The sequence below is a fragment of the Neoarius graeffei genome, chromosome 17 (genome assembly GCF_027579695.1).
Source record: "Neoarius graeffei isolate fNeoGra1 chromosome 17, fNeoGra1.pri, whole genome shotgun sequence".
In the NCBI taxonomy this organism is placed as follows: Eukaryota; Metazoa; Chordata; class Actinopteri; order Siluriformes; family Ariidae; genus Neoarius; species Neoarius graeffei.
In genome coordinates, this window is record NC_083585.1 from 16,484,281 (window position 1) to 16,501,049 (window position 16,769).

At 41.0% G+C, this 16,769-nt stretch overlaps 1 protein-coding gene across 1 annotated transcript in view; it reads right to left on the bottom strand.

The window, feature by feature from the left end:
• The window catches only part of zgc:77784 (uncharacterized protein LOC402947 homolog), a 285,186-nt gene that overhangs the window by 79,930 nt on the left and 188,487 nt on the right, over window positions 1-16,769 (bottom strand). Inside the window, exon 8 of the mRNA XM_060943465.1 lies at window positions 2,298-2,469. Within this exon, the coding sequence (XP_060799448.1) occupies window positions 2,298-2,469 (172 nt within the window). The remainder of the gene's footprint in view (window positions 1-2,297; window positions 2,470-16,769) is intronic.

Genomic DNA, 16,769 nt, shown 5'->3' on the forward strand with positions numbered 1-16,769 from the left:
AGTAAACCAATAGTATATTTCCGGTATACTATGAAGTATGCTTTTGTAAACTAAAGAGTGGACTACAAGTACAGAACTAGTAAACTATTAGCATATAAGTTTACTTGTGGTATACCTGCAGCAAAAAATAAAAAATACTAGTTGTATACTCAGAGTTTACTTCTCTTAGACTTAAAGTATACTTTTTATAAACTAAAAGTGGACCAATTTAGTCCCAAGTATTAGATTAGTTTACTTATAAGTATACTGTCAGTACATTGATATCAGTATACTTGGTACACAAAAGTATACTTAAAGCATGTACGCAGAGCCATGGCCTCACTTTCGTTTATAAATGCCTTGAGACCTCAAGAATGGCACAGGAATAGTTTTAAGCGTGGACAATAAATCTAATACAGTAATTTATACAATTAAAGTGATTCATATAGTTAGCGGTTTAAGCGAATGACCTTGACGTCCGCAACATCACAGCAGGAAGTCTATCGGTCTCACCGCCATTCCCGCTATACTAAAACACAGAGCTGACTGCAACTCCGATCCTCCATTTTGATCTAATTTATCACCATGCCATGTAGATGTGTTGCTGGCGGGTGCAGCAACACGACAGAAGCTGGATTTACATTGCATTCATGGCCCAAGAATGTTCAAACTGCAAAGATTTGGACACTTTTTGCGAGAATTTCACGGGCACATTGGGCGCCTATGAAATGGTCTCTCCTCTGCTCTGCACATTTTACTGAGGACTCGTACAAAACCTCTGATCTGTTGAGGAGTGTTGGCTATAAGTCCGTATTGAAAGAGGGTGCAGTACCAACAATTAAAGAAAAAGAAAACTACAAGAAAAGGAAAGTATTTATTTTATTTATTTTTAAAAAGTAAAGTTCAGTTGCACCAGTCCTCCCGGAGTGAGCCGAGAGCTGTTGCTAAAACCCGGAATGGAATGGGACGGGGCATATCGCTCGGGCAGTGACCTCCCCGCAGTCGTTGCTAAAACCCGTGACGTCCCGTTCCATCCTGAGTTTTAGTAATTGCCTGAGCCCAGCAGTAATGGTGGAATACACAGTATGAAGAAAAGTGAATGAGTGGAGCAGCCGTCTTATTTCTAAACTGGATATTGCTGCCATCTCGCCCTTACATGGAAGAAGTAAATGAACGGAGAACTGAATGAACAACTGAAAGTCAGATTGTTTCAAAAACAATCGGCCACAAGATCGGCCTTCAAGAAGCGAGAACACAGACGGGTAAGCTCCGACTCTCATTTGGATAAAAAAAACAACACGTTGTTTACCTGCATTTAGATTAATACATGTAACTTGTATTGTGTGTTTAAGTTACCGGTATAAGATTATTTAATTTGCTTCAGAATGTGATGGTCTCAGTTTATCTGATTATTTAATTAGCCTTTTACATTTTATCAGTGAAAATGCATGCATGTACATGTATGTTGCCTAAGTTATAACACCTATCCTGTTTTAATGAGAGTCAACCCACGATCAATGAAGTCAAATCAGTCTTAGTTGAGCAAGTTGGTCACGGTATTTCTTACTTTCACCATAAATTATTTATATGACTTTGGTCTATAGCTGTAAAAGGCCTCGGCCTTAAAACTGGTTCCTGCTGTGACATCACACACTCAGGGCTGGCTGGCTCAGCGGGGCAGCTCGAATGGCAACTTTGCGGTCGATTTTAACTCTCAAAAATATGTTTTATTCCCATTTATGCAGCATACAAGAGTCAAGGATGGAGATACTATCCACTCCGAAATTTATTTACAAATAAAGGCTCTGCGTATCTCCTTTAAGGAAATATACTTTACTTAAGTATACTTAATAAAATGAACTTGAAGTATACTTCTTTTTGATAAGGGTATTCATGAATGTGGTCTTTATTTGAGCTCTGGCTTCTTGCTTCAAACTCCTGCTCGTGTGACTTTTTTTTTCTTCCCATGGGATCCCAGTCCAAAAACACAACTGTAGTCGCAACAATATGTCCTGTGAACCTTTCTGACAAGCTTTTTTTTTTTTAAGTACACTTCCTATTCATATCTGCGCTTATATCCATTTTTAACACATTATCTATTTAATCCAAACAACATAACTGTATTAATGATGTGCTCATATAACATTTCTTGTTGGACACACTGCAAAGAACAGCAGACTTATTATTTATCACTGACTTTCTTATTTGTATGAAAGGGCAACGACTGAAAACAACTGTAGATGTAGTAATTAGAGCTGTGGTCAAATACCAGTTTCAGTTCCAGTACAATTCTCTAGTAGTGCGAAATCTGTGCTTACCAGTGACAACCTTCAGGAAGGCTTTGGAGATGGTACTGCCTGCCACGCTGATGGCTTGACACATGTAGTACCCAGAATCTTCACTTTGGGCAGAAGTGATGACTAGCTCGCCGCTCATGGACACAGAGAAGCGTCCAGCCTGAGAGGGAGGCTGCCCTGGGAATAACAGCTTCTACACAATGCGCGTGCGCGCGCACACACACACAAACACATTTGTCTTAATATTGTTGTGAAGACCTTCTATCAATAAAATTATTGATGCAGTTAATTAATTGTGATGCCTACAGCAACATTTTATCCATTAATGTGATGCCTACAGCAACATTTTACCCTAAGTTTATCCTCAGAAAATGAAAACTTTTTGGCTTTTTTTTTAATAAAAGCTTTTTAAATAAAAATAGCACTTTTGGTAATAAATAAATAGTTTATTGCCAGTTAATCAAAAGAATTGTAATTTTGAACCAGTTCGCCATTTTGATGATGCGTGTCTAGTCAGCAGGAAAACACTGGGAGTGATGTCATCGGAGTGAAATATCGGGAATTATTACACAGAGGACACTTTATCTATGGAATAAGAATGTGTTCTATTCCCTTCTAGCGGGTTTCATTCATTTGGTTTGATAACATACAATATTGTTAGCATATCGCTTATCCTACATGTATTACGTCACTCTACTCAATGAAGAATGAGTGTTGATTATGGTTTACGATATTGCATGGTTGTCAAGACAACATAACGTCACAGGTCAGAACTGATGCAAATATCCAATGATAAAGTCTTCTGCTGCACATGCACAGAAGAATTTCTTTGTTCACCGGTAAAGAGAAAGATGCGTTGAACACCTGAAAGGCTACCAAAACTTCATTAGATATTCTTCACACATATTTACAAGCAGTGGTGAACCATTACTGTCAGAGCTGGGACTTGAGCTCAGCCAAAACTGAGCCAGACACCAAAAAAAGCAACAGGGCAAAGGATTTTGCAAGGGATAGGCATCAGGCTGCCAGGTCGCTCTGTTGTGTGTAGTTGCCCATGTTGATTTTAAAAGTAACTCAGTAAATTACACAGGGAAATGAATACTTAAGTCTAAGTGAAAAATACTATGGTGAGCATGCAGCATGGAAGAAGAGTCTGGAGACAGAAATCTTAGTTCTCAGTTGTTAGCTTGTGCTACTTGCTCTCGATAGCACTGGCTTGACCGCTTTATTAGCATTCACGGATACTACTGATGAACGCTACACCGGTTGGAAGGTGACTTCACTGCTGCGCTGACTGACTCACGGGTAAGCTCACGTTGGCCTTCAAGAATGCTGATATGTTTGGGCCTTCTCTGAAGGCCTAGAAGGCCCTGACAGATCCCCTCTGTTTACAAGAGAAAAATATACCAACAGACATTGAAAACTGGAAAAGAGAGAATGTGTGTATTATAATAATATTGGCTGGCTTTTTTTCATTGTCTATTAGATATATTCCATTCAGCTATTCATCTTCAACTTATTCAATATCATGCTAGCTAAATGGAATATATCTGATAGACTACTCAACGCCAGCCAATATTATTAACTCGCCTGGGACGGAGTCCATCAGGGGGTGAGGTATTGTTTTCGTTCGGGTTTCTTTGTTTCTTTGTTTTATTGTGAAAGACATTACAGGAAAGCGGCTGGATCAATCTTCATGAAACTTTCAGGATAGATGGGCATTGGTCTCAAACAGAACCTCCAACTTTTTGAGGATTATCCAGTCAAGGTCACCAAAAAGGTCAAAATCGTATCTGTTGTGGCTACTGCCTCATATAGAAGCGCTAGCCACTATGTCATCGTGCTGTAAGAATGTAAGTGTAACGATCGCACACTGCGCATGCGCATACACATGTTCTGATTAAAATGGCTGGTGAGTGTATACAATTTGGTTCACCATTCAAAATAAATGGACTACACTAGTTTGGGTCATGGTAACAGCGTGTGTATGTCAGCCTCAGTTCAGGGGTTTCAGTTTCAAAAACTGTAAGAGGTAAGAGTAGAATAATATAAAGTACAGATACTTGGTACAGTGGTGCTTGAAAGTTTGTGAACCCTTTAGAATTTTCTATATTTCTGCATAAATATGACCTGAAATATCATCAGATTTTTACACAAGTCCTAAAAGTAGATAAAGAGAACCCAGTTAAACAAATGAGACAAAATATTATACTTGGTCATTTATTTATTTATTGAGGAAAATGATCCAATATTACATATCTGTGAGTGGCAAAAGTATGTGAACCTTTGCTTTCGGTATCTGGTGTGACCCCCTTGTGCAACAATAACTGCAACTGAACATTTCCGGTAACTGTTGATCAGTCCTGCACACCGGCTTGGAGGAATTTTAGCCCGTTCCTCTGTACAGAACAGCTTCAACTCTGGGATGTTGGTGGGTTTCCTCACATGAACTGCTCGCTTCAGGTCTTTCCACAACATTTCGATTGGATTAAGGTCAGGACTTTGACTTGGCCATTCCAAAACAGTAACTTTATTCTTCTTTAACCATTCTTTGGTAGAATGACTTGTGTGCTTAGGGTCATTGTCTTGCTGCATGACCCACCTTCTCTTGAGATTCAGTTCATGGACAGATGTCTGGACATTTTCCTTTAGAATTCACTGGTATAATTCAGAATTCATTGATCCATCAATGATGGCAAGCCGTCCTGGCCCAGATGCAGCAAAACAGACCCAAACCATGATACCACCACCACCACTATGTTTCACAGATGGGATAAGGTTCTTATGCTGGAATGCAGTGTTTTCCTTTCTCCAAACATAACGCTTCTCATTTAAACCAAAAAGTTCTATTATGGTCTCATCCACCCAGAAAACATTTTTCCAATAACCTTCTGGCTTGTCCACGTGATCTTTAGCAAACTGCAGACAAGCAGCAATGTTCTTTTTGGAGAGCAGTGGCTTTCTCTTTGCAACCCTGCCATGCACACCATTGTTGTTCAGTGTTCTCCTGATGGTGGACTCATGAACATTAACATTAGCCAATGTGAGAGAGGCCTTCAGTTGCTTAGAAGTTACCCTGGGGTCCTTTGTGACCTCGCCTACTATTACATGCCTTGCTCTTGGAGTGATCTTTGTTGGTTGACCACTCTTGAGGAGGATAACAATGGTCTTGAATTTCCTCCATTTGTACACAATCTGTCTGACTGTGGATTGGTGGAGTCCAAACTCTTTAGAGATGATTTTGTAAACTTTTCCAGCCTGATGAGCAACAACGCTTTTTCTGAGGTCCTCAGAAATCTCCTTTGTTCGTGCCATGATACACTTCCACAAATGCGTGTTGTGAAGATCAGACTTTGATAGATCCCTGTTCTTTAAATAAAACAGGGTGCCCACTCTCACCTGACTGTCAACCCATTAATTGAAAACACCTGACTCTAATTTCACCTTCAAATTGACTGCTAATCCTAGAGGTTCACATACTTTTGCCACTCACAGATATGTAATATTGGATCATTTTCCTCAATAAATAAATGACCAAGAATAATATTTCTGTCTCATTTGTTTAACTGGGTTCTCTTTTATCCATTTTTAGGACTTGTGTGAAAATCTGATGTTGTTTTAGGTCATATTTATGCAGAAATATAGATAATTCTAAAGGGTTCACAAACTTTCAAGCACCACTGTATATATATAAAATTTGTGTGTGTGTGTGTGTGTGTGTGTGTGTGTGTGTGTGTATACAGTACATATACATCCTGAAGGTAGTCTCTCTCACACACACAAGCTCCTCTGTTTGCTCAACATCCCATTACCTGTGTATAAAAATGTGTTTTCCCTGTGATAATTACATTCCATTAACTGGATTATGGGACAATTATATAAAATGGAAAATGTGGGTAAGTCCCTTATCTGTATTCTGAAATCTCTTTTCATCTCATTTCTAATTATAGCATTTTACCATCCACTGCAAAATCTCTCTCTCTCTCTCTCTCTCTCCCTGCCAGCACTAGGAAGGTGGGAGGAAAACCAGAGAACCTAGAGGAAACCCATTTAGATATACAGATACAGTAGGTGTATCAGGTGAAAATACAAATTCAATCCAAATTGATTGAAACTGCTGTCATTGAATTCAGAACTGAATGCAGAACAACATTCTTTTTACAGAATTAAAATATGTTTATCCGTTCTTGAGATATTACACATCAAAGATTGACAAAAAATGGCTTAATGGTTTGAAAACTGCCATAATATTCTGTATGAGGGTCACATAGTCCAAAATGGGCCTCATTAACCAATGAGATCAAATGTTTTTTTCTTAATCACTTTTCAATTTTTCAAGATATTTACATGGAAATTGGCAGGAACATACTGTAGATGGTTGTATACTGAATACAAAGTTTGAAAAATTAGTAAAAACCAATTCTGCAAATTAATATTTAATTAGTATTAATTACGCTAATTAGGTTGGGGGAAATGTTAAATTGGTACACTCAGTAAAAAAGTAATAAAAGGTTATTTCTCATCCCATCTTTGTGCTCTGTAGGGCTTTGTATTTCTCAAAAGTAGGGCCTACTAGTGTTTATATGAAAGAATATAAATGATAATATTCACAGCTTTCAAGGTGAACCTCGAAAAAACTGCGTGAGCCACATCCAATAAACAATTCACATTAACTGAACTGGACTTGAATTTACACTTGCATTTCTGACTTCCTTTGCTTTTTTTTTTTAAAATCTCATTCTGACCACTAAGATCTCAATATTTTTCATCAGAACAGCTACTATTATATTTTAAACTATTTATTTATTTACATGAATCAGTTTGATTTGAAAAAAATAAGTCAGTAAAGCTATGAAAACTCACTTCAGAGTCTCCTGTGAATCATAACATCAAAACTAGCAGACGGAAAATTTTGCTGAATCCATCAGAAACAGTGAGAGCAAGAGAACGTCCCTATAAAAGTTATCTGATTGATATTCATGAGTAATCCAGTCGGAAGCCTATCAGAAGAGAGAGAGCCTGACCGCTTTCCTGTGACTCAAAAAGCACCGGCAGTTTCCCGACGTCCCGCGAGCAGAGAGTGAACTCTGTTGTACTGACTTCAACCTGCTGCTACTCCCAAAGTACTGAACAGATCTTAACCAGATACATTTCTTTGGAAAGCAGAAATTATAAGCTTTTTACTGATAGTATTCATGATAGAAAATACTCAAGAGTTAAGCAATGACAGATTTGGAAACTTAGATGAGCATCTGCACACACAATTTTCACAGCACGGTCAGCGAGCGTCTGATACGCCTAATACAGAGAACACGTGAGACACGGACTGAATCAGAGCTCAGAGAACCTTGAACTTTGGAACTGTGAGGCACAATCACTACATTCTACGTGACCACAAATTTAAATGCATCATCGATTAAACCTGTCTGACTGTGTCTCTGAACACGGAACCATTTAATGACTTTTATGGAAAAGAAATAATAAGCCACAAATCCCTCTGCTAATATCTTTTGACTCAAAAGATCAGACATAGAAGATACTCATCATTTTTTAAAATTTCACTACTGACATTTATTTTAATATAACAGCCAACATAAGTCCAATTCACAATCACAGTGAAGCCATACACACACACGGTATATAACTAGTGGTTGTTGTTGTTTTTTTTTTTTCATTAGTTCCCAACAGCACCTTTCACTCTGGGGCATAATTCCTACAGGCAAACATGAGGTAAACAATATTTTTATACAAAGTTTGTCTTCAGTGTTTATTTGATGTGTTCTTTATTAGTGTGTCAGTAGAAAAGTGCAAATTAAATGTTCCACAGAAATGTACACTGTTTGTATGACTAAATAAGTAAGGTAGCACTTTGTAGACTGACACCATAATGGAGGCTGTCTGGTTTTATCTACAGAAACCAAAGCAAGCGTGACAGCCAAAGGCTGCAGAAGAGCTGTGGCAGGTTCTCCAAGATGCCTGGATACCACGTACCAAACATTTCTTTTTATAAACCTACACAACAGTTTACCTGAAGAACTCATGCAGCTTTGAAAGCAAACAATACTCATATCAAATTGATTTCTTTAGTTTGACTGATTGAATTTTTTTAGCTACTTACTGGTCCTTAACACCAGCTGTTATGTTTCTTTCTTCGTTTTTTTTTTTTTTTTGAAGGCATCTTTCCTTTACAGAATTTCTTTACATACAGTACGTGTTAGGAACTTCCTGTGTAATCGAAGATTGGTCACTAAACAACAGTGGCGTGTGTGTGTGCGCACTCACCTGAGCCTTATTTCCATACCCAAGGTGACTGAATCAGAAAACAGGCTACTGGAGCAATGGGATTTCACCACTTTTTCCATATTATATAATTGTCCCATAATCCCATTTAATGGAATGCAATCATTAGCCCTTGGACTTGCTAATAAAAACACATTTTTCAAATCTATTTTCTACTAACACTGTGCCTACTGTGGATACCAGGAGACATTTTAAGATATGTAAAACACCTTGCACTACTGGAAAATTGTTGATCTATGAATAAATGCTGAAGGGTTGCTGAACAATTGAATGAAATTACATAATAAACCTCAGGCCGAGATGCTTATTACTATAACGATGATGTTCTTTTAGCAGTTTATCCTCTTGAAATGGATTATTCAAGATTTTTCCTGTGGAGTATTTTTCAACTTGCTTTAAAAGCATTCATATCCAAATCTGATATTTTGTGTGGTTGGATAAAAATAGAAATTGGTGCATTTAGTTTTGGATCAGAGTTACAACACTATTTGTGCAATGAAGAATAGCATGGCGCAAAGTGTGTCAATCATCACAAAACAGGTCAAGTGTTTATGTAATCTGTAATAACTTTGAGAAGCTGACATTTGGTAGGTTAAAATGAATGCTGATGGTAATATAATTCTAGTTTTCTTGATGTTTGCCCTTATCTGTTTTTCATTTTTTTTTGTCTCTATTGATTTGTATTTGTGAAGTCTTCTTGTCTTTATCGCCTACAGTTTTGAACTGTGCTTTCTAGATTTTTCTCCTATCAGTTGTATTTTTTAAATCGCATGTCCTTGTTTGGTTCACTCTTTGACCTTTTGAAAGGTTTTTATTTTCATATCTCCATGTGGCAGCGGGGGCGTGGCCGAGCATCAGTTTGTGAATGGAGGGCGGGGTCAGGGAAGGTGAGTGGTCAAGTCGTTACACCTGTTGTCCATTAATGTGTGTGTGTGTGTGCTTCTTGCAGTGATAGTGGAGCATAAGATGAGGAGGAAACAGAGAAGGGGCGCTGAGACCAGAATACAACTGTGTGTGTGTGTCTGTGTGTGTATACACGTACGTGTCCTAGGGTAGCCTTTCTCAACCGGGGTGCCGCGGCACCCTGGGGTGCCATCTGGCTTCATTAGGGGTGCCGTCAAAAAATTACTAGTGCATCTCAAAAAATTAGAATATTGTGAAAAAGTTCAATATTTTCCATCAGTTATTTAAGAAAGTGAAAATGTTATATATTATAGACTCATTACACATAAACTAAAATGTTTCAAGCATTTTTCTATTTTAATTTTAATCAGTATGGCATACAGTACAAAAACATAAAAAAACCCATCTCAAAATATTAGAATATTTCATTTCGAGTTTGAGTAAAACAGTATGAACACAGTGTGTCTCTCGGTCTAGTTCAGTACACACAACCACAATCATGGGGAAGACTGCTGACTTGACTGTTGTCCAGAAGATCATCACTGATGCCCTCCACAAGGAGGGTAAGCCACAAAAGGTCATTGCTGAAAAGGGTGGCTGGAAAAGGTGCACAAGCAACAGGGATGGCCGCAGTCTTGAGAGGATTGTCAAGAAAAGTTGATTCAAAAACTTGGGAGAGCTTCACAAGGAGTGGACTGAGGCTGGTGTCAGTGTATCAAGACCCACCACGCACAGACATCTTCAAGAAAGGGGATACAACTTTTGCATTCCTAATATCAAGCTACTCCTGAGCCAGAGACAATGTCAGAAGTGTCTTATCTGGGCTAAGGAGAGAAAGAAATGGACTGTTGCTCAGTGGTCCAAAGTCCTCTTTTCAGATGAAAGTACATTTTGCATTTAATTTGGAAATCACGGTTCTAGAGTCTGGAGGAAGAGTGGAGAGGCACAGAATCCAAGGTGTTTGAAGCCCAGTGTGAAGTTTCCACAGTTTGTGATAATTTGGGGTGCCATGTCATCTGCTGGTGTTGGTCCACTGTATTTTATCAAGTCCAAAGTCGACACAGCCATCTACCAGGAGATTTTAGAGCACTTCATGCTTCCATCTGCTGACGACCATTTTTGGAGATGCTGATTTCCTTTTCCAGCAGGACTTAGCACCTACCCACAGTGCCAAAACTACAACCCCGATTCCAAAAAAGTTGGGACAAAGTACAAATTGTAAATATAAACGGAATGCAATGATATGGAAGTTTCAAAATTCCATACTTTATTCAGAATAGAACGTAGATGACATATCAAATGTTTAAAATGAGAAAATGTATCATTTAAAGAGAAAAATTAGGTGATTTTAAATTTCATGACAACAACACATCTAAAAAAAGTTGGGACAAGGCCATGTTTACCACTGTGAGACATCCCCTTTTCTCTTTACAACAGTCTGTAAACGTCTGAGGACTGAGGAGACAAGTTGCTCAAGTTTAGGGATAGGAATGTTAACCCATTCTTGTCTAATGTAGGATTCTAGTTGCTCAACTGTCTTAGGTCTTTTTTGTCGTATCTTCCGTTTTATGATGCGCCAAATGTTTTCTATGAGTGAAAGATCTGGACTGCAGGCTGGCCAGTTCAGTACCCGGACCCTTCTTCTACGCAGCCATGATGCTGTAATTGATGCAGTATGTGGTTTGGATATACCTGGATAAACCTGGATATACCTTTCAGCATTGATGGTGTCTTTCCAGATGTGTAAGCTGCCCATGCCACACGCACTAATGCAACCCCATACCGTCAGAGATGCAGGCTTCTGAACTGAGCGCTGATAACAACTTGGGTCGTCCTTCTCCTCTTTAGTCCGAATGACACAGCGTCCCCGATTTCCATAAAGAACTTCAAATTTTGATTCATCTGACCACAGAACAGTTTTCCACTTTGCCACAGTCCATTTTAAATGAGCCTTGGCCCAGAGAAGACGTCTGCGCTTCTGGATCATGTTTAGATACGGCTTCTTCTTTGAACTATAGAGTTTTAGCTGGCAACGACGGATGGCATGGTGAATTGTGTTCACAGATAATGTTCTCTGGAAATATTCCTGAGCCCATTTTGTGATTTCCAATACAGAAGCATGCCTGTATGTGATGCAGTGCTGTCTAAGGGCCCGAAGATCACGGGCACCCAGTATGGTTTTCCGGCCTTGACCCTTATGCACAGAGATTCTTCCAGATTCTCTGAATCTTTTGATGATATTATGCACTGTAGATGATGATATATTCAAACTCTTTGCAATTTTACACTGTCGAACTCCTTTCTGATATTGCTCCACTATTTGTTGGCACAGAATTAGGGGGATTGGTGATCCTCTTCCCAGCTTTACTTCTGAGAGCCACTGCCACTCCAAGATGCTCTTTTTATACCCAGTCATGTTAATGACCTATTGCCAATTGACCTAATGAGTTGCAATTTGGTCCTCCAGCTGTTCCTTTTTTGTACCTTTAACTTTTCCAGCCTCTTATTGCCCCTGTCCCAACTTTTTTGAGATGTGTTGCTGTCATGAAATTACAAATGAGCCAATATTTGGCATGAAATTTCAAAATGTCTCACTTTTGACATTTGATATGTTGTCTATGTTCTATTGTGAATACAATATCAGTTTTTGAGATTTGTAAATTATTGCATTCCGTTTTTATTTACAATTTGTACTTTGTCCCAACTTTTTTGGAATTGGGGTTGTACTACCAAATGGTTTGCTGACCATGATATTACTGTGTTTGATTGGCCAGCCAACTTGCCTGACCTGAACCCCATAGAGAATCTATGGGGTATTGTCAAGAGGAAGATGAGAAACACCCGACCCAAAAATACAGATACGCTGAAGGCCACTATCAAAGCAACCTGGGCTTCAATAACACCTCAGCAGTGCCACAGACTGATCACCTCCATGCCACACTGCATTGATATAGTAATTCATGGTAAAGGAGCCCCAACCAAGTATTGAGTGTATAAATGAATATACTTTTCAGAAGTTGGACATTTCTGTATTGTAAATCCTTTTTTGATTGATCTTAGGGAATATTCTAATAATCTGAGATACTGGATTTCTGATTTTCATGAGCTATAAGCCATAATCATCAAAATTAAAACAAAAAAGGCTTTAAATATTTCACTTTACATGTAATGAATATAGAATATATGAAAGTTTACCTTTTTGAATTAAATTATGAAAAAAAGGAACTTTTTCATGGTATTCTAATTTTTTTAGATGCACTAGTATATATTCTAACATTGAAATAAATAAAATGAATTAAAATTCCAAAAAATGATAGTTACACGAATGCAGATCATCGCCGCCTCATACATCAAAATTTGTCTCACGGCCCCCTTTCCCAGGTCACAACGTCACTGCCGGGGTCAGCGTATGGTCAGCGTGACTGCTTATATTTTATATGGGGGTGCCTTGAGAATTTGCATACTTCTGAAGGGTGCCGTGAATGAAAAAAGGTTGAGAAACGCTGTTCTAGAGTGCCAAGTGAAAGCTGAAAAGCTGCTAATAAATGTGTGTTTGAACATTAGCTCCCATCTGCTGTGCTTCTGTACTCCACCCACATCAGGGAAAATATCACAGTGGTGCCGAAACGCAGGAGTGCAGAAGGGAGCCCGCCCATAGAGTCCTTGCCGTTCAGGGACCTCATTCATGCCCTAGCTACTGCCCAGCAGAACCAGCATCAAGTGTTGATCACCCTCCAGAAGGAGCAGGAACAACGCTTCGAGGCCTTGATGCTGGCCCAGCAGGAAGATCGCCAGGCGTTCTGACACCTGCTCCTGTCGGCGGGGTCCTCAACCGCCACTGCAGTGGACCCTCCCCACCTCACCCTAACGAAGATGGGTCCACATGACAATCCGGAAGCCTTCCTCACACTCTTCGAGCAAACAGCTGAAGCGTGGGGGTGGTTGGTCGAGCAGCGCGCAGTGCACCTATTTCCGCTGCTGACTGGCGAGGCACAGCTCGCCGTGCTGCAGCTCCCCGCCAATGGCCAGCTCATATACGTGAGACATTCTACAACATATCAGCCGCTCCTTGGAACAACAGTGTCAGTGCTTCCTCGACCTGCACGCTGAAGTTGGAGGAGGTCGGCAGGCCATTCGCGTTGAGCCAACAGCTCTGGGATGCCTGCCGGTAGTGGCTGAGGGTGGATGACCACGAGCCAAGGGAATTATCAACTTGGTGACACTGGAGCAGTTCATCGCTCAACTTCCGGAAGGAATGGCAGAGTGGGTCCAGTGTCATCGCCTGGCATAGTTGGAACAAGCCATTGAACTGGCGGAGGACCACCTGGTGGCAGTTCTGACGGCAGGAGGACGTGTTGCCTCTTCTCTTCTCTCTCTCTCCCCCTCTGCTTCCTGTCCCTCCCCTGTTCCCCCACTGCGGGCCCCAGCCGGCCCGATGCACCCATGGTGCCCTCCCATTTTCCCCTTCTGTGTCTATGTCTTCTCCCCCTCAGGTGAGTGATGCCCAAAACACCAGTGCAGAGGGAGAGCCTGGGCTGGTGTGCTGGCGATGCGGGGAGCCAGGACATCTGCAAGGTCAGTGCTCCACAATGGAGGTGGGAGTGGTGGTCTGGATCCCTGACGCGCCAGAGACCGCTTTGATCAGGCTGGAACGTATCATATACCGGTAAGTGTACAAGGGGATACGTATCATGCCTTGGTGGATTCCGGCTGTAACTAGACCTCAGTCCACCAAAGCCTGGTGCAAGGTGAGGCACTGGGGAGAGCACAAGTGGTGAAACTATTGTGTGTGCACGGGAATGTTCACAACTACCCATTAGTGTCCGTCCATGTTCTATTTCGGGGAGAGAAGCATAGAATAAAGGTGGCGGTTAATCCCCGTCTCACCCACTCACTGATTTTGGGGACTGATTGGCCAGGGTTTAAAGAACTGATGGAACACATAGTAAGAGGTGGGTCCTGCATTAATACGTCACAGGAAGATCCTGGTGTGGCATTGACTGGGGAAGCTGTCACAGAGTCGTCTATGTCAGCACCTCGTCAGGGTGATATGAGGAGTGAGGAGCAGCCCGCTCCTCCTCCCTCTCTTGGGGATTCCCTTGAGGATTTCCCGTTAGAGCAGTCGCGAGATGAGACTGTGTCATGCATTTGACCAAGTGAGAGTAATCGATGGTCAAACTCTCCAGTCGAGTGCGACACCGGCCTTCCCTTATTTCGCTATTATTAAGGATAGGATGTACCGAGTGACGCAGGACACTCAAACCAATGAACAAATAACTCAGTTGTTAATCCCAAAGAGCCATAGGGAACTCGTATTTCCATGCAGCTCACTTGAATCCCATGGCCGGACACTTAGGGCAGGATAAAACACTAGCCCAAATAATGGCCCAGTTCTATTGGCCAGGGATTCATGGGAATGTCCGTCGGTGGTGTGCGGCATGCCGCGAATGCCAATTAGTAAATCCTGCGGCCACTTCAAAAGTGCCTTTGTGCCCTCTCCCTCTAATCAAGACCCCTTTTGAGAGTATTGGGATGGATCTCGTTGGGCCATTAGATCGGTCAGCATTGCTTTATTTTAGTTCTGGTGGACTATGCAAGGCAATATCTGGAAGTGGTGCCCCTCTGCAGTATCTCAGCATGCAGTATTGTAGAAGTGCTCTTCTGTATTATCCCCCCAGTCGGGATTCTGAAAGAAATCCTGACAGACCAAGGCACTACATTTATGTCACGCACACTGCATGAGATGTACAGTGGGGCAAAAAAGTATTTAGTCAGCCACCAATTGTGCAAGTTCTCCCACTTAAAAAGATGAGAGAGGCCTGTAATTTTCATCATAGGTACACTTCAACTATGAGAGACAGAATGGGGGGAAAGAATCCAGGAAATCACATTGTAGGATTTTTAATGAATTAATTGGTAAATTCCTTGGTAAAATAAGTATTTGGTCACCTACAAACAAGCAAGATTTCTGGCTCTCACAGACCTATAACAACTTCTTTAAGAGGCTCTTCTGTCCTCCACTCGTTACCTGTATTAATGGCACCTGTTTGAACTCGTTATCAGTATAAAAGACACCTGTCCACAACCTCAAACAGTCACACTCCAAACTCCACTATGGCCAAGACCAAAGAGCTGTCAAAGGACACCAGAAACAAAATTGTAGACCTGCACCAGGCTGGGAAGACTGAATCTGCAATAGGTAAGCAGCTTGGTGTGAAGAAATCAACTGTGGGAGCAATTATTAGAAAATGGAAGACATACAAGACCACTGATAATCTCCGTCGATCTGGGGCTCCACGCAAGATCTCACCCCGTGGGGTCAAAATGATCACAAGAACGGTGAGCAAAAATCCCAGAACCACACGGGGGGACCTAGTGAATGACCTGCAGAGAGCTGGGACCAAAGTAACAAAGGCTACCATCAGTAACACACTACGCCGCCAGGGACTCAAATCCTGCAGTGCCAGACGTGTCCCCCTGCTTAAGCCAGTACATGTCCAGGCCCGTCTGAAGTTTGCTAGAGAGCATTTGGATGATCCAGAAGAGGATTGGGAGAATGTCATATGGTCAGATGAAACCAAAATAGAACTTTTTGGTAAAAACTCAACTTGTCATGTTTGGAGCAGAAAGAATGCTGAGTTGCATCCAAAGAACACCATACCTACTGTGAAGTATGGGGGTGGAAACATCATGCTTTGGGGCTGTTTTTCTGCAAAGGGACCAGGATGACTGATCCATGTAAAGGAAAGAATGAATGGGGCCATGTATCATGAGATTTTGAGTGAAAACCTCCTTCCATCAGCAAGGGCATTGAAGATGAAATGTAGCTGGGTCTTTCAGCATGACAATGATCCCAAACACACTGCCCGGGCAACGAAGGAGTGGCTTCGTAAGAAGCTTTTCAAGGTCCTGGAGTGGCCTAGCCAATCTCCAGATCTCAACCCCATAGAAAATCTTTGGAGGGAGTTGAAAGTCCGTGTTGCCCAGCGACAGCCCCAAAACATCACTGCTCTAGAGGAGATCTGCATGGAGGAATGGGCCAAAATACCAGCAACAGTGTGTGAAAACCTTGTGAAGACTTACAGAAAATGTTTGACCTCTGTCATTGCCAACAAAGGGTATATAACAAAGTATTGAGACGAACTTTTGTTATTGACCAAATACTTATTTTCCACCATAATTTGCAAATAAATTCTTTAAAAATCAGACAATGTGATTTTCTGGATTTTTTTTCTCATTTTGTCTCTCATAGTTGAAGTGTACCTATGATGAAAATTACAGGCCTCTCTC